This window comes from Bufo bufo, chromosome 4 (genome assembly GCF_905171765.1).
Source record: "Bufo bufo chromosome 4, aBufBuf1.1, whole genome shotgun sequence".
Classification (NCBI taxonomy): domain Eukaryota; kingdom Metazoa; phylum Chordata; class Amphibia; order Anura; family Bufonidae; genus Bufo; species Bufo bufo.
In genome coordinates, this window is record NC_053392.1 from 435,507,530 (window position 1) to 435,533,466 (window position 25,937).

General features: G+C 47.1%; 1 protein-coding gene across 2 annotated transcripts in view; it reads left to right on the forward strand.

Moving 5' to 3' along the window:
• The first annotated feature begins 20,280 nt into the window (after window positions 1–20,280).
• TMEM242 (transmembrane protein 242) overlaps window positions 20,281–25,937 on the forward strand; it is a 97,021-nt gene continuing 91,364 nt past the window's right edge. For both annotated transcript variants that reach the window (XM_040429369.1, XM_040429371.1), the window contains exon 1: window positions 20,281–20,430. In XM_040429369.1, the coding sequence (XP_040285303.1) occupies window positions 20,334–20,430 (97 nt within the window). In that variant the 5' untranslated portion in view covers window positions 20,281–20,333. The remainder of the gene's footprint in view (window positions 20,431–25,937) is intronic.

Sequence of the window (25,937 nt, forward strand, 5' to 3'; positions counted from 1 at the left end):
TCTAATTAGCCACTAGTGGCTGTTGTTTCACTCATTCTGAACTATTGTGTTGCACTTCTACTCTTCACCACTGGTAGCTGCTGTATTGCCCTCGGATTCGCCTTTAGCAAAGATGTCCGCTGTGTGCTGATTTGAAACCATCGTGTTTCCCGTTTGGGCCTACTTTTTACCGACGTGGCAATTCAATCATTGTTTGAGTATTGTGACTTGTTCCAGTCTTCTGTTCCTCAGAACCGTCTTACCCAGACTGTGTCTACTCCTTGTTGTATTACCACCTCTTGATCTACACTTCTAGCTGTACTATGGACAACATCTATACAGTTCATAATTGCACCTGGCTTATTCTATCCGTCCACCGGATTCTAGTTGTGTTTACCGGTATTGTAACATAATGATCCTAAAAACACCTCAAAATCCACAATAGGCACAAGATAACGATTTTACCATGGCCCTCACAGTCCCCTGATCTGAACAACATTGAAAATCTGTAGATAGACCTCAAAAGAGCAGTGCATGCAAGACGGCCCAGGAATCTCATTTTAAAGACTCTTGGCTGGCTACAAAAAGGGTTGACAAACTGCGTTACTTGCCAAAGGGGGTTCTACTAGGTACTAATCATGCAGGGTGCCCAATCTTTTGCTTAGGGCCCTTTTGCATTTTTGTTATTTTGAAAATGTTAACTATGAAAACAAAAAAATGTTTTTTGTTAAAATACAAATGGGAGGTGTCATCTTTAACTTTAAGCCTTTTGAAGTTCATTTCATCTTCAACTTGCTTAACTGTTCACAGTAACAGTAATTTTGACTAGGGGTGCCAAAACTTTTGCATGTCACTGTATCAAGGGTCAGTACAGAGATCTCTCCCATGAAATATTTATACCCAATCCACTACATCTAGAGGAAAGAAGGTTTCTACACCAACATAGAATAGGATTCTTTACGGTAAGAGCAGTACAACTTATGGGTCCGTAATCCAGAAGGTACAGTGCAGAACGGAGGCATGGAAGCACTGTAAATAAGTAGTGCATGCCAGACTGGAGCATCAAACATGGATTGCGGACACCGTTAAAGTGAATGGGTCCTGCGGACGCAAACGGCGGCCCGACAGTCGGTGCCTGTGCATGGCGGACCGCAATTTGCACGGGCCCGGCCAGCATGTTTGTGTGCATGAGCCCTTTCTCTGTGACATCATTTTTGCCAATCATGTCAGGTCCTGTTCTTGAGATACAAGTAGATCCCAGAGGTGGGAAGCGCATGTATCGGACATTTATGGCATATCCTATTGATATACCCGGAATGGAATACCCTTTTAAAGCCACAGAAATGTTTTTGTGATGTCGCATTCAGGCAGCCATAACTTTTTTACTGTTCCAATGACATTTTTTACACTTTTTTTTTAGACGCCGGTCTTAATAAGTCCCTGTGCTGGTGGTGGATCCGCCGGAGTTATGAACTTTGGCGCACCAAGCTCCAGTCTAGCCGTAAGACAGCTTCCTAGCTGTCTTACATTTAGACCTTTTTCTACGCCTGAAACAGACGTAGAAAATGGTAAATAAGACGGGCCTGCAAGCCCATATCCTTTCCCGCCCACTTTTTTTAGACCTGGCATGTGCAGAGAAAAGTCGCCAATTGCAGCGCAACTAACCGATGTGTCACAATCTGCACCTGAAATACACCTAATTTAGGCGTATTTCAGCATGATAAATGACCCGCATAATATTATTGAAAAGTTTGTTTAACTATTTTTGGGTCGGTAAGGCCACCTCCATACAGGTGCGGGTGAATGCACATAAGATCCACAAGAAGTTCAGTGAAGATTTGTTTCTGCAGCATATCTGCACCAAAATCCGCAATGTCTAATTGCGGTATTTGGTGCACATTTGATGTGCTTTTGCCACATAGCTCACCCTTTCATTGAAAAGAGTGAAATACGCAGTTAAAACCGCAAACATAATTGACATGCGATTAGAGTTGAGCGAACACCTGGATGTTCGGGTTCGAGAAGTTCGGCCGAACTTCCCGGAAATGTTCGGGTTCGGGATCCGAACCCGACCCGAACTTCGTCCCGAACCCCATTGAAGTCAATGGGGACCCAAACTTTTCGGCACTAAAAAGGCTGTAAAACAGCCCAGGAAAGAGCTAGAGGGCTGCAAAAGGCAGCAACATGTAGGTAAATCCCCTGCAAACAAATGTGGATAGGGAAATGAATTAAAAAAATAAATAAAAAATAAATAAATTAACCAATATCAATTGGACAGAGGTCCCATAGCAGAGAATCGGGCTTCACGTCAGCAGAGAATCAGTCTCTTCATGCCATAGCAAAGAATCTGGCTTCATGTCAGCAGAGAATCAGTCTCTTCATGCCATAGCAGAGAATCTGGCTTCATGTCAGCAGAGAATCAGTCTTCATGTCATAGCAGAGAATCAGGCTTCACGTCACCCACCACTGGAACAGGCCACTGTCACATATTTAGGCCCCGGCACCCAGACAGAGGAGAGAGGTCCTGTAACAGAGAATCTGGCTTCATGTCAGCACAGAATCAGTCTTCATGTCATAGCAGAGAATCAGGGTTCACGTCACCCACCACTGGAAGAGGCCACTGTCACACATTTAGGCCCAGGCACCCAGGCAGAGGAGAGAGGTCCCGTAACAGAGATTCAGGCTTCATGTCAGCAGAGAATCAGTCTTCATGTCATAGCAGAGAATCAGGCTTCACGTCACCCACCACTGGAACAGGCCACTGTCACATATTTAGGCCCAGGCATCCAGACAGAGGAGAGAGGTCCCGTAACAGATATTCAGGCTTCATGTCAGCAGAGAATCAGTCTTCATGTCATAGCAGAGAATCAGGCTTCACGTCACCCACCACTGGAACAGGCCACTGTCACATATTTAGGCCCAGGCACCCAGGCAGAGGAGAGAGGTCCCGTAACAGAGATTCAGGCTTCATGTCAGCAGAGAATCAGTCTTCATGTCATAGCAGAGAATCAGGCTTCACATCACCCACCACTGGAACAGGCCACTGTCACATATTTAGGCCCAGGCACCCAGGCAGAGGAGAGAGGTCCCGTAACAGAGATTCAGGCTTCATGTCAGCAGAGAATCAGTCTTCATGTCATAGCAGAGAATCAGGCTTCACGTCACCCACCACTGGAACAGGCCACTGTCACATATTTAGGCCCAGGCACCCAGGCAGAGGAGAGAGGTCCCATAACAGAGATTCAGGCTTCATGTCAGCAGAGAATCAGTCTTCATGTCATAGCAGAGAATCAGGCTTCACGTCACCCACCACTGGAACAGGCCACTGTCACATATTTAGGCCCAGGCACCCAGGCAGAGGAGAGAGGTCCCATAACAGAGATTCAGGCTTCATGTCAGCAGAGAATCAGTCTTCATGTCATAGCAGAGAATCAGGCTTCACGTCACCCACCACTGGAACAGGCCACTGTCACATATTTAGGCCCTGGCACCCAGACAGAGGAGAGAGGTCTCATAACAGAGATTCAGGCTTCATGTCAGCAGAGAATCAGTCTTCATGTCATAGCAGAGAATCAGGCTTCACGTCACCCACCACTGGAACAGGCCACTGTCACATATTTAGGCCCAGGCACCCAGGCAGAGGAGAGAGGTCCCGTAACAGAGATTCAGGCTTCATGTCAGCACAGAATCAGTCTTCATGTCATAGCAGAGAATCAGGCTTCACGTCACCCACCACTGGAAGAGGCCGCTGTCACATATTTAGGCCCAGGCACCCAGGCAGAGGAGAGAGGTCCTGTAACAGAGAATCTGGCTTCATGTCAGCACAGAATCAGTCTTCATGTCATAGCAGAGAATCAGGCTTCACGTCACCCACCACTAGAAGAGGCCACTGTCACACATTTAGGCCCAGGCACCCAGGCAGAGGAGAGAGGTCCCGTAACAGAGATTCAGGATTCATGTCAGCAGAGAATCAGTCTTCATGTCATAGCAGAGAATCAGGCTTCACGTCACCCACCACTGGAACAGGCCACTGTCACATATTTAGGCCCAGGCACCCAGGCAGAGGAGAGAGGTCCCATAACAGAGATTCAGGATTCATGTCAGCAGAGAATCAGTCTTCATGTCATAGCAGAGAATCAGGCTTCACGTCACCCACCACTGGAACAGGCCACTGTCACATATTTAGGCCCAGGCACCCAGGCAGAGGAGAGAGGTCCCGTAACAGAGATTCAGGCTTCATGTCAGCAGAGAATCAGTCTTCATGTCATAGCAGAGAATCAGGCTTCACGTCACCCACCACTGGAACAGGCCACTGTCACATATTTAGGCCCCGGCACCCAGACAGAGGAGAGAGGTCCCGTAACAGAGAATCTGGCTTCATGTCAGCACAGAATCAGTCTTCATGTCATAGCAGAGAATCAGGCTTCACGTCACCCACCACTGGAACAGGCCACTGTCACATATTTAGGCCCAGGCACCCAGGCAGAGGAGAGAGGTCCCATAACAGAGATTCAGGATTCATGTCAGCAGAGAATCAGTCTTCATGTCATAGCAGAGAATCAGGCTTCACGTCACCCACCACTGGAACAGGCCACTGTCACATATTTAGGCCCAGGCACCCAGGCAGAGGAGAGAGGTCCCGTAACAGAGATTCAGGCTTCATGTCAGCAGAGAATCAGTCTTCATGTCATAGCAGAGAATCAGGCTTCACGTCACCCACCACTGGAACAGGCCACTGTCACATATTTAGGCCCCGGCACCCAGACAGAGGAGAGAGGTCCCGTAACAGAGAATCTGGCTTCATGTCAGCACAGAATCAGTCTTCATGTCATAGCAGAGAATCAGGGTTCACGTCACCCACCACTGGAAGAGTCCACTGTCACACATTTAGGCCCAGGCACCCAGGCAGAGGAGAGAGGTCCCGTAACAGAGATTCAGGCTTCATGTCAGCAGAGAATCAGTCTTCATGTCATAGCAGAGAATCAGGCTTCACGTCACCCACCACTGGAACAGGCCACTGTCACATATTTAGGCCCAGGCACCCAGGCAGAGGAGAGAGGTCCCATAACAGAGATTCAGGCTTCATGTCAGCAGAGAATCAGTCTTCATGTCATAGCAGAGAATCAGGCTTCACGTCACCCACCACTGGAACAGGCCACTGTCACATATTTAGGCCCAGGCACCCAGGCAGAGGAGAGAGGTCCCGTAACAGAGATTCAGGCTTCATGTCAGCAGAGAATCAGTCTTCATGTCATAGCAGAGAATCAGGCTTCACGTCACCAACCACTGGAACAGGCCACTGTCACATATTTAGGCCCCGGCACCCAGACAGAGGAGAGAGGTCCCGTAACAGAGAATCTGGCTTCATGTCAGCACAGAATCAGTCTTCATGTCATAGCAGAGAATCAGGCTTCACGTCACTCACCACTGGAAGAGGCCACTGTCACACATTTAGACCCAGGCAGAGGAGAGAGGTCCCGTAACAGAGATTCAGGCTTCATGTCAGCAGAGAATCAGTCTTCATGTCATAGCAGAGAATCAGGCTTCATGTCACCCACCACTGGAACAGGCCACTGTCACATATTTAGGCCCCGGCACCCAGACAGAGGAGAGAGGTCCCGTAACAGAGAATCTGGCTTCATGTCAGCACAGAATCAGTCTTCATGTCATAGCAGAGAATCAGGCTTCACGTCACCCACCACTGGAACAGGCCACTGTCACATATTTAGGCCCAGGCACCCAGGCAGAGGAGAGAGGTCCCGTAACAGAGATTCAGGCTTCATGTCAGCACAGAATCAGTCTTCATGTCATAGCAGAGAATCAGGCTTCACGTCACCCACCACTGGAACAGGCCACTGTCACATATTTAGGCCCAGGCACCCAGGCAGAGGAGAGAGGTCCCGTAACAGAGATTCAGGCTTCATGTCAGCACAGAATCAGTCTTCATGTCATAGCAGAGAATCAGGCTTCACGTCACCCACCACTGGAAGAGGCCACTGTCACATATTTAGGCCCAGGCACCCAGGCAGAGAAGAGAGGTCTCGTAACAGAGAATCTGGCTTCATGTCAGCACAGAATCAGTCTTCATGTCATAGCAGAGAATCAGGCTTCAGGTCACCCACCACTGGAAGAGGCCACTGTCACACATTTAGGCCCAGGCACCCAGGAAGAGGAGAGAGGTCCCGTAACAGAGATTCAGGCTTCATGTCAGCAGAGAATCAGTCTTCATGTCATAGCAGAGAATCAGGCTTCACGTCACCCACCACTGGAACAGGCCACTGTCACATATTTAGGCCCCGGTACCCAGACAGAGGAGAGAGGTCCCGTAACAGAGAATCTGGCTTCATGTCAGCACAGAATCAGTCTTCATGTCATAGCAGAGAATCAGGCTTCACGTCACCCACCACTGGAACAGGCCACTGTCACATATTTAGGCCCCGGCACCCAGACAGAGGAGAGAGGTCCCGTAACAGAGAATCTGGCTTCATGTCAGCACAGAATCAGTCTTCATGTCATAGCAGAGAATCAGGCTTCACGTCACCCACCACTGGAACAGGCCACTGTCACACATTTAGGCCCCGGCACCCAGACAGAGGAGAGGTTCATTCAACTTTGGGTTGCCCCGCAATATAATGGTAAAATGAAAATAAAAATAGGATTGAATGAGGAAGTGCCCTGGAGTACAATAATATATTGTTAAGGGGAGGTAATTAATGTCTAATCTGCACAAGGGATGGACACGTCCTGTGGGATCCATGCCTAGTTCGTTTATATGAACGTCAGCTTGTCCACATTGGCTGTAGACAGGCGGCTGCGTTTGTCTGTAATGATGCCCCCTGCCGTGCTGAATACACGTTCAGACAAAACGCTGGCCGCCGGGCAGGCCAGCACCTCCAAGGCATAAAAGGCTAGCTCTGGCCACGTGGACAATTTGGAGACCCAGAAGTTGAATGGGGCCGAACCATCAGTCAGTACGTGGAGGGGTGTGCACAGGTACTGTTCCACGATGTTAGTGAAATGTTGCCTCCTGCTAACACGTTCCGTATCAGGTGGTGGTGCAGTTAGCTGTGGCGTGGTGACAAAACTTTTCCACATCTCTGCCATGCTAACCCTGCCCTCAGAGGAGCTGGCCGTGACACAGATGCGTTGGCGACCTCTTGCTCCTCCTCTGCCTTCGCCTTGGGCTTCCACTGGTTCCCCTGTGACATTTGAGAATGCTCTCAGTAGCGCGTCCACCAACGTGCGCTTGTACTCGCGCATCTTCCTATCACGCTCCAGTGTAGGAAGTAAGGTGGGCACATTGTCTTTGTACCGGGGATCCAGCAGGGTGGCAACCCAGTAGTCCGCACATGTTAAAATGTGGGCAACTCTGCTGTCGTTGCGCAGGCACTGCAGCATGTAGTCGCTCATGTGTGCCAGGCTGCCCAGAGGTAAGGACAAGCTGTCCTCTGTGGGAGGCGTATCGTCATCGTCCTCTGTTTCCCCCCAGCCACGCACCAGTGATGGGCCCGAGCTGCTTTGGGTGCCACCCCGCTGTGAACATGCTTCATCCTCATCCTCCTCCACCTCCTCCTCGTCCTCCAGTAGTGGGCCCTGTCTGGCCACATTTGTACCTGGCCTCTGCTGTTGCAAAAAACCTCCCTCTGAGTCACTTCGAAGAGACTGGCCTGAAAGTGCTAAAAATGACCCCTCTTCCTCCTCTTCCTCCTGGGCCACCTCCTCTTCCATCATCGCCCTAAGTGTTTTCTCAAGGAGACATAGAAGTGGTATTGTAACGCTGATAACGGCGTCATCGCCACTGGCCATGTTGGTGGAGTACTCGAAACAGCGCAACAGGGCACACAGGTCTCGCATGGAGGCCCAGTCATTGGTGGTGAAGTGGTGCTGTTCCGCAGTGCGACTGACCCGTGCGTGCTGCAGCTGAAACTCCACTATGGCCTGCTGCTGCTCGCACAGTCTGTCCAGCATGTGCAAGGTGGAGTTCCACCTGGTGGGCACATCGCATATGAGGCGGTGAGCGGGAAGGCCGAAGTTACGCTGTAGCGCAGACAGGCGTGCAGCAGCAGGGTGTGAACGCCGGAAGCGCGAACAGACGGCCCGCACTTTATGCAGCAGCTCTGACATGTCGGGGTAGTTGCGAATGAACTTCTGCACCACCAAATTCAGCACATGCGCCAGGCAAGGGATGTGCGTCAAACCGGCTAGTCCCAGAGCTGCAACAAGATTTCGCCCATTATCGCACACCACCAGGCCGGGCTTGAGGCTCACCGGCAGCAACCACTCGTAGGTCTGTTGTTCTATACCCCGCCACAACTCCTGTGCGGTGTGGGGCCTGTCCCCCAAACATATGAGTTTCAGAACGGCCTGCTGACGTTTACCCCGGGCTGTGCTGAAGTTGGTGGTGAAGGTGTGTGGCTGACTGGATGAGCAGGTGGAAGAAGAGGAGGAGGAAGCTGAGTATGAGGAGGAGGAGACAGGAGGCAAAGAATGTTGCCCTGCGATCCTTGGCGGCGGAAGGACGTGCGCCAAACAGCTCTCCGCCTGGGGCCCAGCCGCCACTACATTTACCCAGTGTGCAGTTAGAGAGATATAGCGTCCCTGGCCGTGCTTACTGGTCCACGTATCTGTGGTTAGGTGGACCTTGCCACAGATGGCGTTGCGCAGTGCACACTTGATTTTATCGGACACTTGGTTGTGCAGGGAAGGCACGGCTCTCTTGGAGAAGTAGTGGCGGCTGGGAACAACATACTGTGGGACAGCAAGCGACATGAGCTGTTTGAAGCTGTCTGTGTCCACCAGCCTAAATGACAGCATTTCATAGGCCAGAGATCGAGGGTGGCTAGGTGGGAATTTACGCTTTCTCTCAAATGTTTGTGAGATGGAGAGCTGAACGCTGCCGTGTGACATGGTTGAGATGCTTGGTGACGCAGGTGGTGGTGTTGGTGGTACATCCCATGTTTGCTGGGCGGCAGGTGCCAACGTTCCTCCAGAGGCGGAGGACGAAGCCGAGGCGGCGGCAGCAGCAGAAGAGGCTGAGGCGGCAGCAGCAGAAGAGGTAGCAGGGGGAGCCTGATTGACTTCTTTGTTTTTAAGGTGTTTACTCCACTGCAGTTCATGCTTTGCATGCAGGTGCCTGGTCATGCAGGTTGTGCTAAGGTTCAGAACGTTAATGCCTCGCTTCAGGCTCTGATGGCACAGCGTGCAAACCACTCGGGTCTTGTCGTCAGCACATTGTTTAAAGAAGTGCCATGCCAGGGAACTCCTTGAAGCTGCCTTTGGGGTGCTCGGTCCCAGATGGCGGCGGTCAGTAGCAGACGGAGTCTCTTGGCGGCGGGTGTTCTGATTTTGCCCACTGCTCCCTCTTTTGCTACGCTGTTGGCTCGGTCTCACCACTGCCTCTTCCTCCGAACTGTGAAAGTCAGTGGCACGACCTTCATTCCATGTGGGGTCTAGGACCTCATCGTCCCCTGCATCGTCTTCCACCCAGTCTTGATCCCTGACCTCCTGTTCAGTCTGCACACTGCAGAAAGACGCAGCAGTTGGCACCTGTGTTTCGTCATCATCAGAGACGTGCTGAGGTGGTATTCCCATGTCCTCATCATCAGGAAACATAAGTGGTTGTGCGTTAGTGCATTCTATCTCTTCCACCCCTGGGGAAGGGCTAGGTGGATGCCCTTGGGAAACCCTGGCAGCAGAGTCTTCAAACAGCATAAGAGACTGCTGCATAACTTGAGCCTCAGACAGTTTCCCTGATATGCATGGGGGTGATGTGACAGACCGATGGGCTTGGTTTTTATGCGCCATCTGTGCGCTTTCTGCAGAAGACTGGGTGGGAGATAATGTGAACGTGCTGGATCCACTGTCGGCCACCCAATTGACTAATGCCTGTACCTGCTCAGGCCTTACCATCCTTAGAACGGCATTGGGCCCCACCAAATATCGCTGTAAATTCTGCTGGCTACTGGGACCTGAGGTAGTTTGTTCACTAGGACGTGTGGCTGTGGCAGAACGGCCACGTCCTCTCCCTGCACCAGAGGGTCCACTAACACCACCACGACCATGTCCACGTCCGCATCCCTTATTAGATGGTTTCCTCATTGTTCCCGTTCACCACAATTTTGAAAATGGCAAATTTGGGAATAGTTTTTCAACCCAGAACAAAAACTGTGCTTTTACGGTCACTACAAATAATTTGACCAGCTAAAACAGTACAGATTTGGTTGAATAGAAATGTGAGGCCTATTTTTTTCGCGCTGTGTGACAGATATACCTTTAATCACAGAATTAGACTTGTATCTGCACGGTAGCTTGTGTGTTAAGTTTTTCTGAATGACACTATCAGCACCTTGAATCTAAAATATCATTTTTGGGATAGATTTAAAGTAGGCCTGATATAGCAGAAACTACTTATTTTGAGAATGGCAAATTTGGGAATAGTTTTTCAACCCAGAACAAAAACTGTGCTTTTACGGTCACTACAAATAATTTGACCAGCTAAAACAGTACAGATTTGGTTGAATAGAAATGTGAGGCCTATTTTTTTTGCGCTGTGTGACAGATATACCTTTAATCACAGAATTAGACTTGTATCTGCACGGTAGCGTGTGTGTTAAGTTTTTCTGAATGACACTATCAGCACCTTGAATCAAAGATATCCTTTTTGGGATAGATTTAAAGTAGGCCTGATATAGCAGAAACTACTTATTTTGAGAATGGCAAATTTGGGAATAGTTTTTCAACCCAGAACAAAAACTGTGCTTTTACGGTCACTACAAATAATTTGACCAGCTAAAACAGTACAGATTTGGTTGAATAGAAATGTGAGGCCTATTTTTTTTGCGCTGTGTGACAGATATACCTTTAATCACAGAATTAGACTTGTATCTGCACGGTAGCGTGTGTGTTAAGTTTTTCTGAATGACACTATCAGCACCTTGAATCTAAGATATCCTTTTTGGGATTGATTTAAAGTAGGCCTGATATAGCAGAAACTACTTATTTTGAGAATGGCAAATTTGGGAATAGTTTTTCAACCCAGAACAAAAACTGTGCTTTTACGGTCACTACAAATAATTTGACCAGCTAAAACAGTACAGAGTTGGTTGAATAGAAATGTGAGGCCTATTTTTTTTGCGTTGTGTGACAGATATACCTTTAATCACAGAGTTAGACTTGTATCTGCACGGTAGCGTGTGTGTTAAGTTTTTCTGAATGACACTATCAGCACCTTGAATCAAAGATATCCTTTTTGGGATAGATTTAAAGTAGGCCTGATATAGCAGAAACTACTTATTTTGAGAATGGCAAATTTGGGAATAGTTTTTCAACCCAGAACAAAAACTGTGCTTTTACGGTCACTACAAATAATTTGACCAGCTAAAACAGTACAGATTTGGTTGAATAGAAATGTGAGGCCTATTTTTTTTGCGCTGTGTGACAGATATACCTTTAATCACAGAATTAGACTTGTATCTGCACGGTAGCGTGTGTGTTAAGTTTTTCTGAATGACACTATCAGCACCTTGAATCTAAGATATCCTTTTTGGGATTGATTTAAAGTAGGCCTGATATAGCAGAAACTACTTATTTTGAGAATGGCAAATTTGGGAATAGTTTTTCAACCCAGAACAAAAACTGTGCTTTTACGGTCACTACAAATAATTTGACCAGCTAAAACAGTACAGATTTGGTTGAATAGAAATGTGAGGCCTATTTTCTTTGCGCTGTGTGACAGATATACGTTTAATCACAGAATTAGACTTGTATCTGCACGGTAGCGTGTGTGTTAAGTTTTTCTGAATGACACTATCAGCACCTTGAATCTAAAATATCCTTTTTGAGATAGATTTAAAGTAGGCCTGATATAGCAGAAACTACTTATTTTGAGAATGGCAAATTTGGGAAAAGTTTTTCAACCCAGAACAAAAACGGTGCTTTTACGGTCACTACAAATATAGTTTGACCAGCTAAAACAGTACTGATTTGGAGGAATATAAATGTCAGGTCTATTTTTTAGGCGCTGGGTGACAGGCTCAACTTGCCCCTGATGTAGTATATGGCAAAAAAATAACCACACTATTGATGGTTAAATGCACTTGGGTGACACAGGCTCAGCCTGCACCTGATGCAGTATATGGCCAAAAATTAACCACACTGTTAATGGTAAATGCACTTGGGTGACACAGGCTCAGCCTGCACCTGATGTAGTATATGGCCAAAAAATAACCACACTGTTGATGGTTAAATGCACTTGGGTTACACAGGCTCAGCCTGCACCTGATGTAGTATATGGCCAAAAAATAACCACACTGTTGATGGTTAAATGCACTTCGGTGACACAGCCTCAGCCTGCAGCTGATGTAGGATATAGCAAAAAATAACCACACTATTGATGGTTAAAAGCACTTGGTGGTAGCTTGTGCTGGCGCACCACAAGCCACAAAATGGCCGCCGATCACCCCAGAAAAAAGTGATATAAAAACGCTCTGGGCAGCCTAAAAAAAGTGAGCAATTCGATATTAGCACTTCAATGATCCACAGCTGGAGATCGATCACTGAATTAAGTCTTTTGGAGGAGTTAATCTGCCTAATCTCGCCCTAACGTCGCAGCAGCAACCTCTCCCTATGCTTGAATCAGCAGAGTGACGTGCAGCGCTACGTGACCCAAGCTTATATAGAGGCTGGGTCACATGCTGCACTGGCCAATCACAGCCATGCCAATAGTAGGCAAGGCTGTGATGGCCTCTTGGGGCAAGTAGTATGACGCTTGTTGATTGGCTGCTTTGCAGCCTTTCAAAAAGCGCCAAGAAAGCACCGAACACCGAACCCGAACCCGGACTTTTACGAAAATGTTCGGGTTCGGGTCCGTGTCACAGACACCCCAAAATTCGGTACGAACCCGAACTATACAGTTCGGGTTCGCTCATCCCTACATGCGATATATGTTGAAATCTGCGTGGCAGGTCAATTTCTGTACGGAAAAATTTGCAAAGTGTACATGAGATTTGTGTAATCTCATACACTTTGCTGGTACTGTAATACATTGTGTTTTTTTTACACAGGAATGCACGTGGAAAAAACGCAGCTATTCCGCAACGTGTGCAGGTGGTCTATAGAAAAAAAAATTATTCATAATTATTTATTGCACTTAAAATTTACTTTGTTAAACATGTGGCACAAATAGCATGTTACAGTACAATTATAGCGATACCAAATATGTCGAGTTTTGTTCAGCATATTTTTGCACAATAACAGCACATCTCGTGAAGAAAAAAATGTATTTTTTCGCAATAAATATTCTCCATGGGGAGCAGAACTTTTAATGCACTTCATCGAATTTCACAATTTAAGCAAATTTAGGCAAACACACGGGGAAATTTATCATTCACCTACGGTGTGTTTTTGACAGACAAAAAGTTGCAAAACCTGGTTCTGCAGCTTTTTAACCCCTTAGTTACCACCCATACACCTTTTTATGGAGGGCACTAAAAGGCCTTAGGGTCCATTCACACGTCCGCAAATGGGTCCACATCCGTTCCGCAATTTTGCGGAACGGGTGCGGACCCATTCATTTTCTATGGGGACGGAATGGATGATGAGAGCACACAGTGTGCTGTCCGCGATCCGCAACACACCACGGACGTGTGAATGGAGCCTTAGGCTGGGCCGCCGCCTTTTCACGTGCAGCAGAGAGCTGGGGCTCAGCTCTCACCTAAGAGCCGTGCTCCTGCTCTAACAGCATGGGCAACGGCGCCCGCCGCATGTAAACGGTGAAAGAGGGAGTGGACTCCCTGTGTTTCCCATTGGCACCCCAGAAATGCGATCGTGGGGTGCCAATGTGTGTATAGGCTGGCTGGGACCTGGTGTAGGCCCCAAGCCTGCCTCTCTGGCGCGGTCTGCTGGTAAATTTTTTGTATAGCACTGACATTAAAATGCAATGCTCGATAGCAAGGATCAGCAACCTTCGGCACTCCAGCTGCTGTGAAACTACAACTCCCAGCATGCAAACATGGAGCAGTCTGGGAGTTGTAGTTTAATAACGCCTGGCGTGCCGCAGGTTGCTGATCTATGGACTATACCAGGGATGCTCAACCTGCGGCCCCCCAGCTGCTGCAAAACTACAACTCCGAGCATGTCTGGACAGCCTACAGCCGTTAGGGCACAGTGGGAGTTGTAGTTTTGTAACAGCTGGAGGGCCGCAGGTTGAGCATCCCTGCACTATACTATAGGGACAGCGCATTGTATTTTAAAAGTAATCAAAAGACTGCCTGTTATAGTCCCCTTTAGGGGATGAAACATCCGAAGTCAATTCGCATAAAACTTTGTTTCAATACTGTACGGAGGATTAGAATGTATTGGCTCAGATGAGCAGAAGTTATTACTTCGCAAAGTCTTGCGAGACTTTGGGTAATAACTTAAAAAATTAATTTCTACTGTTAACCGCCTCTGGACCACCTAACTCAGGATCGCGTTCCGGAGGCGGCAGCTGCAGGCACAGTCACGCATATATGCGTCATCTCGCGAGACGACGCGCTTAGCCGGCCTGCGCATGCGCATCGCGGGCCGGCAAAAGTTAGAGGGGGGCCACGTCATCAGCTTGCCAGCCAATGATCGTGGCTGGCCCCGTGTCGCTAGACCACAGGTTGCGCAGGATCCGCTTCAAGGGCAGCAGAGTGGGGCTGGCACTGTCGGATCACGTGGTGAGGCATACACCAGCAGCGCAGCCCTCCCTGGACCTAGTACCGGCACTGTCGTACAACATGGTGAAGTGGCGAGCACCAGAAGGGCAGTTGAAGCTGGTACGCTGGCACGTGCAATAGTTACCCCGTCGCAGCCACCGCACAGACAGGCCCGTAGACCCCCTAGAGTCCCTGAGGTGCTGGCAAATCCTGATTGGCAGCCCCCAACTTCAGCCGCACTATTAGTTCCCCTTTCACCGCCCAGTCTGGAGTTCGGGTTGAGACAGCTCAGATCGGTTCGGCCCTGGGATTTTTTGAGCTGTTCTTGACTGCGGAGCTCTTGGACTTAGTCGTGGCAGAAACAAATCGGTATGCCACTCAATTTATATCCGCCAACCCGGGAAGCTTTTATGCCCAGCCTTTCCGGTGGAAACCAGTCCAAGTTTCCGAATTAAAAAAATTTCTGGGCCTTCTCCTCAACATGGGTCTAACCAAAAAGCATGAATTGCGGTCATATTGGTCCACGAACCCGATTCATCACATGCCCATGTTCTCTGCTGCTATGTCCAGGGCACGATTTGAGGCCATCCTGCGTTTCCTGCACTTTAGCGACAACACCACCTCCCGTCCCAGAGGCCACCCAGCTTTTGACCAGCTCCACAAAATTCGGCCCCTCATAGACCACTTCAACCAGAAATTTGCAGGTTTGTATACCCCTGAGCAAAATATCTGCGTAGACGAGTCCCTAATACATTTTACCGGGCGCCTTGGCTTCAAACAATACATCCCAAGTAAGCGCGCCCGGTATGGGGTCAAATTGTATAAGCTCTGTGAAAGGGCCACAGGCTATACCCACAAATTTCGGATCTATGAGGGAAAAGATCAGACCCTGGAGCCGGTCGGTTGCCCTGACTACCTGGGGAGCAGTGGGAAGACAGTCTGGGACTTGGTGTCACCCTTATTTGGCAAGGGGTACCATCTTTATGTGGACAATTTCTACACAAGTGTGGCCCTCTTCAGGCATTTGTTCCTAGAACAGATTGGCTGCTGTGGCACCGCGCAAACTAGTCGCGTGGGCTTCCCCCAAAGGCTCGTTACCACCCGTCTTGCAAGGGGGGAGAGGGCTGCCTTGTGTAACGAAGAACTGCTCGCGGTGAAATGGAGAGACAAGCGTGACGTTTACATGCTCTCCTCCATTCACGCAGACACGACAATACAAATTGAGCGAGCAACCAGTGTCATTGAAAAGCCCCTCTGTGTCCACCACTATAATTTGCTCATGGGAGGGGTGGACTTCAATGACCAGATGTTGTCTCCGTATTTAGTTTCCCGACGCACCAGACTCTGGTATAAGAAGGTGTCTGTATATTTAATTCAATTGGCTGCATATAATAGTTTTGTTCTCTACAGTAAGGCTGGGAGAACACGATCCTTCCTCAAATTTCAGGAAGAGATCATCGAGAACCTCCTGTATCCAGGAGCTTCCGTGGCCCCATCCACCAGAAATCGGGTTTGCCAGGGCATACGGGCTAAGTGGGTATGGATGTTGGGCGGAGCTCCTATGTCCTGGCAGACGCCTTTCCCCTCCTTTTTTTTTTTGGGCAGAGATTTTTTCATCCACATTGATCGATGCAAATGAAGAAATCTGTGCCGTTCATTTTTTCTTTCAGCCCAGAGGCTGAACGAAAAAAAATAATCTCATTACCTGTATGCTCAATATAAGGAGAATAGCAGAAACTCCTAATGCTGGCCATACATGTAATGATTGCGGAGACCCTCAAATGCCAGGGCAGTACAAACACCCCACAAATGACCCCATTTTGGAAAGAAGACACCCCAAGGTATTCGCTGAGGGGCATATTGAGTCCATGAAAGATTTAAATTTTTGTCTCAAGTTAGCGGAAAGGGAGACTTTGTGAGAAAAAAATAAAATAATCAATTTCCGCTTACTTGTGGCAAAAGTTTTTTTTCTATGAACTCCGCATGCCCCTCATTGAATACCTTGGGGTGTCTTCTTTCCAAAATGGGGTCACATGTGGGGTATTTATACTGCCCTGGCTTTTTAGGGGCCCTAAAGCGTGAGAAGAAGTCTGGGACCCAAATGTCTAAAAATGCCCTCCTAAAAGGAATTTGGGCACCTTTGCGCATCTAGGCTGCAAAAAAGTGTCACACATGTGGTATCGCCGTACTCAGGAGAAGTTGGGGAATGTGTTTTGGGGTGTCATTTTACATATACCCATGCTGGGTAAGATAAATATCTTGGTCAAATGCCAACTTTGTATAAAAAAAATGGGAAAAGTTGTCTTTTGCCAAGATATTTCTCTCACCCAGCATGGGTATGTGTAAAATGACACCCCAAAACACATTCCCCAACTTCTCCTGAGTACGGCAATACCAGATGTGTGACACTTTTTTGCAGCCTAGGTGGGCAAATGGGCCCACATTCCAAAGAGCACCTTTAGGATTTCACCGGCCATTTTTTACAGATTTTGATTTCAAACTACTTACCACACATTAGGACCCCTAGAATGCCAGGGCAGTATAACTACCCCACAAGTGACCCCATTTTGGAAAGAAGACACCCCAAGGTATTCCGTGAGGGGCATGGCGAGTTCCTAGAATTTTTTATTTTTTGTCACAAGTTAGCGGAAAATGATGATTTTTTTTTTCTTACAAAGTCTCATATTCCACTAACTTGTGACAAAAAATAAAAACTTCCATGAACTCACTATGCCCATCACGAAATACCTTGGGATGTCTTCTTTCCAAAATGGGGTCACTTGTGGGGTAGTTATACTGCCCTGGCATACTAGGGGCCCTAATGTGTGGTAAGTAGTTTGAAATCAAAATCTGTAAAAAATGGCCGGTGAAATCCTAAAGGTGCTCTTTGGAATGTGGGCCCATTTGCCCACCTAGGCTGCAAAAAAGTGTCACACATCTGGTATTGCCATACTCAGGAGAAGTTGGGCAATGTGTTTTGGGGTGTCTTTTTACATATACCCATGCTGGGTGAGAGAAATATCTTGGCAAAAGACAACTTTTCCCATTTTTTTATACAAAGTTGGCATTTGACTGAGATATTTCTCTCACCCAGCATGGGTATATGTAAAATGACACCCCAAAACACATTGCCCAACTTCTCCTGAGTACGGCAATACCAGATGTGTGACACTTTTTTGCAGCCTAGGTGGGCAAAGGGGCCCACATTCCAAAGAGCACCTTTCGGATTTCCCCGGCCATTTTTTACAGATTTTGATTTCAAACTACTTCTCACGCATTCGGGCCCCTAAAATGCCAGGGCAGTATAACTACCCCACAAGTGACCCCATTTTGGAAAGAAGACAGCCCCAGGTATTTCGTGATGGGCATAGTGAGTTCATGGAACTTTTTATTTTTTGTCACAAGTTAGTGGAATATGAGACTTTGTAAGGAAAAAAAATAAAAAATCATCATTTTCCGCTAACTTGTGACAAAAAATAAAAAGTTCTATGAACTCACTATGCCCATCAGCGAATACCTTAGGGTGTCTACTTTCCGAAATGGGGTCATTTGTGGTGTTTTTCTACTGTCTGGGCATTGTAGAACCTCAGGAAACATGACAGGTGCTCAGAAAGTCAGAGCTGCTTCAAAAAGCAGAAATTCACATTTTTGTACCATAGTTTGTAAACGCTATAACTTTTACCCAAACATTTTTTTTTTATCAAAGACATGTAGAACAATAAATTTAGAGAAAAATTTATATATGGATGTCGTTTTTTTTAAAAAAAATTTACAACTGAAAGTGAAAAATGTCATTTTTAAAACAAAAAAATCGGTAAATTTCGATTAATAACAAAAAAAGTAAAAATGTCAGCAGCAGTGAAATACCACCAAATGAAAGCTCTATTAGTGAGAAGAAAAGGAGGTAAAATTCATTTGGGTGGTAAGTTGCATGACCGAGCAATAAACGGTGAAAGTAGTGTAGGTCAGAAGTGTAAAAAGTGGCCTGGTCATTAAGGGTGTTTAAGCAAAGGGGGCTGAGGTGGTTAAAAACCTTTTCCTGAACTCGGGTTCGGTTCCAAGGAATCACTTGGAACCGAACCTGAGTTCATGAAAAGGTTTTAAACAGTAGAAATTAATTTTTGAAGTTATTATACGAAGTCTTGCGAGACTTTGCGAAGTAATAACTTCTGCTCATCTGAGCCAATACATTCTAATACTGTACGGAGCTCCGTACACTATTCAAACTAAGTTTTATGCGAATCGACTTCGGATGTTTCATCCGAAGTCGATTCGCTCATCCCTAGCGTCGACAATAAAAAAAAGGAAGAAACAATTTTGGTCAGTAAGGCCCAAAACAGGCTGGTCACTCAGGGGTTAAACACCATTGCGACTAAATGTCGCCAGTTTCTGAAACTGCGGATTGTCGGCTGGGTCATAAGCCCTTTAGGCTGGTTTCACACGGGAACACGCGCGATTTTTCCGCACGAGTGCAAAACATTGTAATGCGTTTTGCACTCGCGTGAGAAAAATCACGCATGTTTGGTACCCAAACCCGAACTTCTTCACAGAAGTTCGGGCTTGGGATCAGTGTTCTGTAGATTGTATTATTTCCCCTTATAACATGGTTATAAGGGAAAATAATAGCATTCTGAATACAGAATGCATAGTACAATAGCGCTGGAGGGGTTAAAAAAATAATAATAATAATTAAACTCACCTTAGTCCACTTGATCGCTGAGCCGGCATCTCTTTCTGTCTTCATCTTAGCTGTGTGGAGGAACAGGACCTGTGGTGACGTCACTCCGGTCATCACATGATCTTTTACCATGGTAAAAGATCATGTGACGGACCATGTGATGACCGGAGTGACGTCACCTCAGGTCCTGTTGCTCCACACAGCTAAGATGAAGACAGAAGGAGATCCCGGCTCCGCGATCAAGTGGATTAAGGTGAGTTAAATTATATTTTTTTAACCCCTCCAGCGCTATTTTACTATGCATTCTGTATTAAGAATGCTATTATTTTCCCTTATAACCATGTTATAAGGGAAAATAATAATGATCGGGTCTCCATCCCGATCGTCTCCTAGCAACCGTGCGTGAAAATCGCACCGCATCCGCACTTGCTTGCGGATGCTTGCGATTTTCACGCAACCCCATACACATTTATGGGGCCTGCATTGCGTGAAAAACGCAGAATATAGAGCATGCTGCGATTTTCACGCAACGCACAAGTGATGCGTGAAAATCACCGCTCATGTGAACAGCCCCATAGAAATGAATGGGTCGGTATTCAGTGCGGGTGCAATGCGTTCACCTCACGCATCCCATCCGCGCGGAATACTCGCCAGTGTGAAAGGGGCCTTACACTTTTATCATTTACACCAGACCCTGGAGCAGTTCTCAGTGTGGTTAATGGACTGCCATGGGAGCCATTTTATGTACCACAAAGTGTGCCTCTCCTTATCAATTACATGCCTGTTCACTAGCTGCAGGCCCCATCAAAACTAGTATGAGGCACTATGGTGGCACCGAGGCCCGGTCTTTACATCTTCCCCAGTTCATAACATTGCATATGACAGGACACCCGCCGTACTGCGTCTCACGCTTCATGCTGTGGGGCGGGGTGCTCTCAGGAAGAGGAGGCGAAACAAGGCTGAATGTGTGCAGCACATAATACGGTCCTCCGGTTATAATGGAGGCGCCGGGAGCTGTGCTGAAAGAGAACGAGGAAGGCTCTGAGCGCCGGGCAGAGGAGGTGACGAGGGAAGAGAAGCTGCTGCTCCTGAAAGGTGCACTGTCCGGGCTCCCTGTGTATGTGGTGTGATGGGACATTGCTTCTGCAGTGGTGTGAGGGGACATTGCTCCTGCAGTCGTGTAAGGTCACAGGTGACATTGCTCCTGCAGTCGTGTAAGGTCACAGGTGACATTGCTCCTGCAGTCGTGTAAGGTCACAGGTGACATTGCTCCTGCAGTCGTGTAAGGTCACAGGTGACATTGCTCCTGCAGTCGTGTGAGGGGACATTTGCCCCTGCAGTCGTGTGAGGGAACATTTGCCCCTGCAGTCGTGTGAGGGAACATTTGCCCCTGCAGTCGTGTGAGGGGACATTTGCCCCTGCAGTCGTGTGAGGGGACATTTGCCCCTGCAGTCGTGTGAGGGGACATTTGCCCCTGCAGTCGTGTGAGGGGACATTTGCCCCTGCAGTCGTGTGAGGGGACATTTGCCCCTGCAGTCGTGTGAGGGGACATTTGCCCCTGCAGTCGTGTGAGGGGACATTTGCCCCTGCAGTCGTGTGAGGGGACATTTGCCCCTGCAGTCGTGTGAGGGGACATTTGCCGGAGATCCGTCTGCAGCATGGAAAATGTGCTGAGAGGTGGCCGTACAAATTCCGTGCAGTATTAGTGAATGGGGCCTGGCAATACGGATACTGAAGGCTGTTCCCCTGCCGTAACAGCCGGCTACTTTCACACTTGCAGTGTTAATTCCAGCATTGATATCCAGCATGCAAAAAAAAAAAAACACACACACCATGTCAGTCTTATGGCTCATGCATACAAACGTAAGGGCTCTGTGGCGTTCTGTGGACCGCAATGCATGGGCACCGGCCCATTGACTCGAATCTGTCCGCAATCCGAAAGATCACAATTCCACCAAGGTGTTTTGGGGTTTGATATGAAGGCACCCACTGTGCACTAAAATTGACATAACATACTTATGCTGTGTGTGAATACGACTATGGCTATGCCAAATTTTTACTCAACCCCTTAAGGACTCAGCCCTATTTCACCTTAAAGGGAGTCTGTCACCAGCTTTTGACCTTATAGACCGCTTACATAGCGCTCTAGCATAGCAGTCTATGATTCTAATGGTACCTTTGATGTTTTCTTGTGAAGTTCCCCCAAGGCAAAAACGGACTTTTATTCATATGTAAATTAGGGCTCACAAGTGCCCAGGGCGGCATTCACCTCGTTGGTGCCCAGGCTGTTCTGCCTCTTTTCGTCATATCCCCGCCCCAGCCTCTTCCTCTGCCCACCCCCGCTCTTCCTATGCGTCCTCCTTCTCTGCAGCGAGATCCCGCGCCTGCACTATCCATTGCTTGGCCGGGGCATGCGCACTGCGATGCCCATAGTGGGCACGGCATCGCAGTAGCTACTGCGCATGCGCCGGCCAACGGTGAGAAACAGCAAAAAAAAAACTGTGTCGAAACAAGCTATTTTTGTCACCTTGCATCACAAAAGGTGCAACACCAAGTGATCAAAAACGCGTATGTCCCACAAAATAGTACCAATAAAACCGTCACCTCATCCCGCAAAAAATGAGCCCCTACATAAGAAAATCTCTCAAAAAATAAAAAAACTATAGCTCTTAGAACATGGAGACACTAAAACTAGGGATCGACCGATATTGATTTTTTAGGGCCGATACCGATAATTTGTCAACTTTCAGGCCGATAGCCGATAATTTATACCGATATTCTGGGTATTTTTATTTTTGAGGAAAAAAAAAATTTCCTACACAAATCTGCTGAAAATTAATGTTTATTGTTAATGTGTATTATTATTTTATTTTTTTTGTAAATCTTTTTTATTTATACTTTAATATTTTTTTTTTATTTTTTTTTTTTTACTAACTTTTAGCCCCCTTAGGGACTAGAACTCTTGTCCCATTCACCCTGATAGATCTCTATCAGGGTGAATAGGAGCTCACACTGTCCCTGCTGCCCTGTGTTCTGTGCACACAGCAGCATGGAGCTGACTATGGCAGCCAGGGCTTCAATAGCGTCCTGGCTGCCATGGTAACCGATCGGAGCCCCAGGCTTACACTGCTGGGGCTCCGATCGGAGGAGCAGGGGAGAGGGGATCCTGTGGCCACTGCCACCAATGATTAGAACTGGGGGGGGGGCGCACTGCGCCACCAATGTTTTTACTATTGGGATGGGGGTGGGGGGCGCACTGCGCCACCAATGATTAATACTAGGGGGCTTGGGGGGGGGGGGGGGGCGCACTGCGCCACCAATGAAGATACCTCTCTTTCACATACAGGAGGCGGGAGCTGGCTGCAGAATCACATAGCCGGCTCCCGACCTCTATGAGCGGTAGCTGCGATCCGCGGCACCTAAGAGGTTAACTACCGCGGACCGCAGCTGCTGTTCATAGAGGTCGGGAGCTGGCTATGTGATTCTGCAGCCAGCTCCCGCCTCCTGTATTTGAATTAATGAAAGACTCATCTTCATTGGTGGCGCAGCGGCCACAGCCCCTCCCCTCCTCTTGTCTTCCGTCCTGTCATTGGAGGCAGCGGCAGCAGCATCACAGGGGGAGGAGACACTGCTTCCTTCTCCCCTGTGCTGCGGAGGGAACACAGAACGCGCTGAGAGCAGCGCGTTCTGTGTTCCCAATACGTTATCGGTATATCGGCAAAATAGATGCCGATACCGATAACGTTCAAAATCCTCAATATCGGCCGATAATATCGGCCAAACCGATAATCGGTCGATCCCTAACTAAAACATCATTTTTTTGGTTTCAAAAATGCTATTATTGTGTTAAAGTGAAACAAATAAAAAAAAGTATACATATTAGGTATTGCCGCGTCCGTAAAAACCAGCTCTATAAAAATATCACATGACCTAACCCCTCGGGGGAACACCGTAAAAAAAAAAAAAAACTGTGTCAAAACAAGCAATTTTTGTCACCTTGCATCACAAAAGGTGCAACACTAAGTGATCAAAAACGCGTATGTCCTACAAAATAGTACCAATAAAACCGTCACCTCATCCCACAAAAAATGAGCCCCTACATAAGAAAATCTCTCAAAAAATAAAAAAACTATAGCTCTCAGAACATGGACACATTAAAACATAATTTTTTTGTTTCAAAAATGCTATTATTGTGTAAAACTTTAATAAATGAGAAAAAGTATACATATTAGGTATCGCCACGTCCGTAACAATCTGCTCTATAAAAATGTCACTTGACTGAACCCCTCAGGTGAACGCTGTAAAAATAAATAAATAGAAACTGTGCTAAAACAACCAATTTTTTTGGTCACCTTGCCCCATAAAGTGTTATAATGAATGATCAAAAAATCATATGTACCCAAAAATAGTACTAATAAAACTGGCACCTTATCCCCTAGTTTTTACTGTAAGGGTGCATCAGGGGGCTTCAAATGGGACATGGCATCTAAAAACCATGTGGAGTTCCTTTTCTTCTGCGCCCTGCCGTGTGCCCATACAGCAGTTTATGACCACATGTGGGGTGTTTCTGTAAACTGCAGAATCTGGGTAATAAATATTGAGTTTTGTTTGGCTGTTAACCATCGATGTGTTAAAGAAAAAAATTGATTAAAATGGAAAATCTGCCAAAAAAGTGAAATTTAAAAATTTGATCTCCATTTTCCTTTAATTCTTGTGGAACGCCTAAAGGGTTAACAAAGTTTGTAAAATCGGTTTTGAATACCTTGAGGGGTGTAGTTTCTACAATGGGGTCTTTATGGGGGTATCCACTATGTAGGCCCCACAAAGTGACTTCAGACCTGAACTGGTCCTTAAAAAGTGGGTTTTGGCAATTTTCTTAAAAATTTGAAGAATTGCTTCTAAACTTCTAAGCCTTCTAACGTCCTAAAAAAATAAAATGACATTTCAAAAATGATGCCAACATAAAGTAGACATATGGGGAATGTTAAATGTTACAATGTGTCACGAGAAAACAATCTCTGAATGACTTGGATAAATAAAGGCGTTCCAAAGTTATTACCACATACAGTGAGATATGTCAGTTTTGCAAAATTTGGCCTGGTCAGGAAGGGGGCAAATGGCCCAGATGGCAGGTGGTTAAGGACACATGACGTACCGGTACGTCATGTGTTGTTCCGATCACTGCCGCCCGGCCGGCGGTGATCGGAACATGGTGCCTGCTGAAATCATTGAGCAGGCACCTAGGCTAAATGTGCGGGGGGGGGGGGGGGGGTCCCGTGACCCCCGTGACCCCCGTGACCCCCGTGACCCCCCCATGTCGGCGATCGTATCAAACCGCAGGTCAATTCAGACCTGCGGTTTGATGCGCTTTTTGCAGTTTCTGATCCCCGCGGTCCCTGACTGTGGGGATCAGAAACTTTATAATGCCCAAAATATATATGTTTCACCCCCCCCTGCACCCCTGAATAATTTTATGACGGCGGGAGGTGCAGGGGAAGGGTTGCGGGCGGTGCGGCAGGCGGCCCACCTCCCCTTGAATAATCGTTGGTGGTTAGTGGGTATACCAGGGTGTCAGCACATTGCTGACACCCTGGTATAAACGGCTGACATCGGTGATGCGATGTCAGCCGTTTAACCCTTTCCATACCGCGGTCCGTACGGACCTCTGTATGAAAAAGGTTAACAGCTCAGGGAGCTCCCTCCCTCTCCGATCAGGGGGCTGCTGTGCCTTTGCAGCCCCCCGATGGAAGAGGGAGAGAGCTCCCAGACAGACCCCTGACAGCCCCGTCCTTACCCTTCCTCGTCTGCGCAGTTGTGGCCACAACTGAGCAGACGGGGAAGGTTCCCATGGCAACAGGACGCCGCCTCAGGCATCCTGCTGTCCATGGTGCTGAACAGATCTGTTCAGACAAAGTGTAAGTAAAATACAGTACAATACCCTATATAGTGTATTGTACTGTATTATACAGACATCAGACCCACTGGATCTTCAAGAACCAAGTGGGTCTGGGTAAAAAAAAAAGTGAAAAAAAAAGTAAAAATCAAAAAACACATTTATCACTGATTAATTCCCTACACATGTTTGGTATCGCCGCGTCCGTAACGACCTGATCTATAAAACGGTCATGTTACTTTACCTGAACGGTGAACACCATAAAAATAAAAAATAAAAAACTATAATGAAATTGAAATTTTGATCACCTTACTTCCCAAAAAAAGGTAATAAAAGTGATCAAAAAAGTTGCATGTACGCCAAAATTGTAACAATCAAACCGTCATCTCATCCCGCAAAAATCATACCCAAAATAAAAATAAAAACTGTGTAAAAAAGCAATTTTTTGTCATCTTACGTCACAAAAAGTTTAATAGCAAGCGATCAAAAAGTCATATGCACCCCAAACCGTCATCTCATCCCGCAAAAAATGAGACCCTACTTAAGATAATCGCCCAAAAACTGAAAAAAACTATGGCTCTTAGACTATGGAGACACTAAAACATTTTTTTTGTTTACAAAATGAAATCATTGTGTAAAACTTATATAAATAAAAAAAAAAAGCATACATATTAGGTATCGCTGCGTCCGTGACAACCTGCTCTATAAA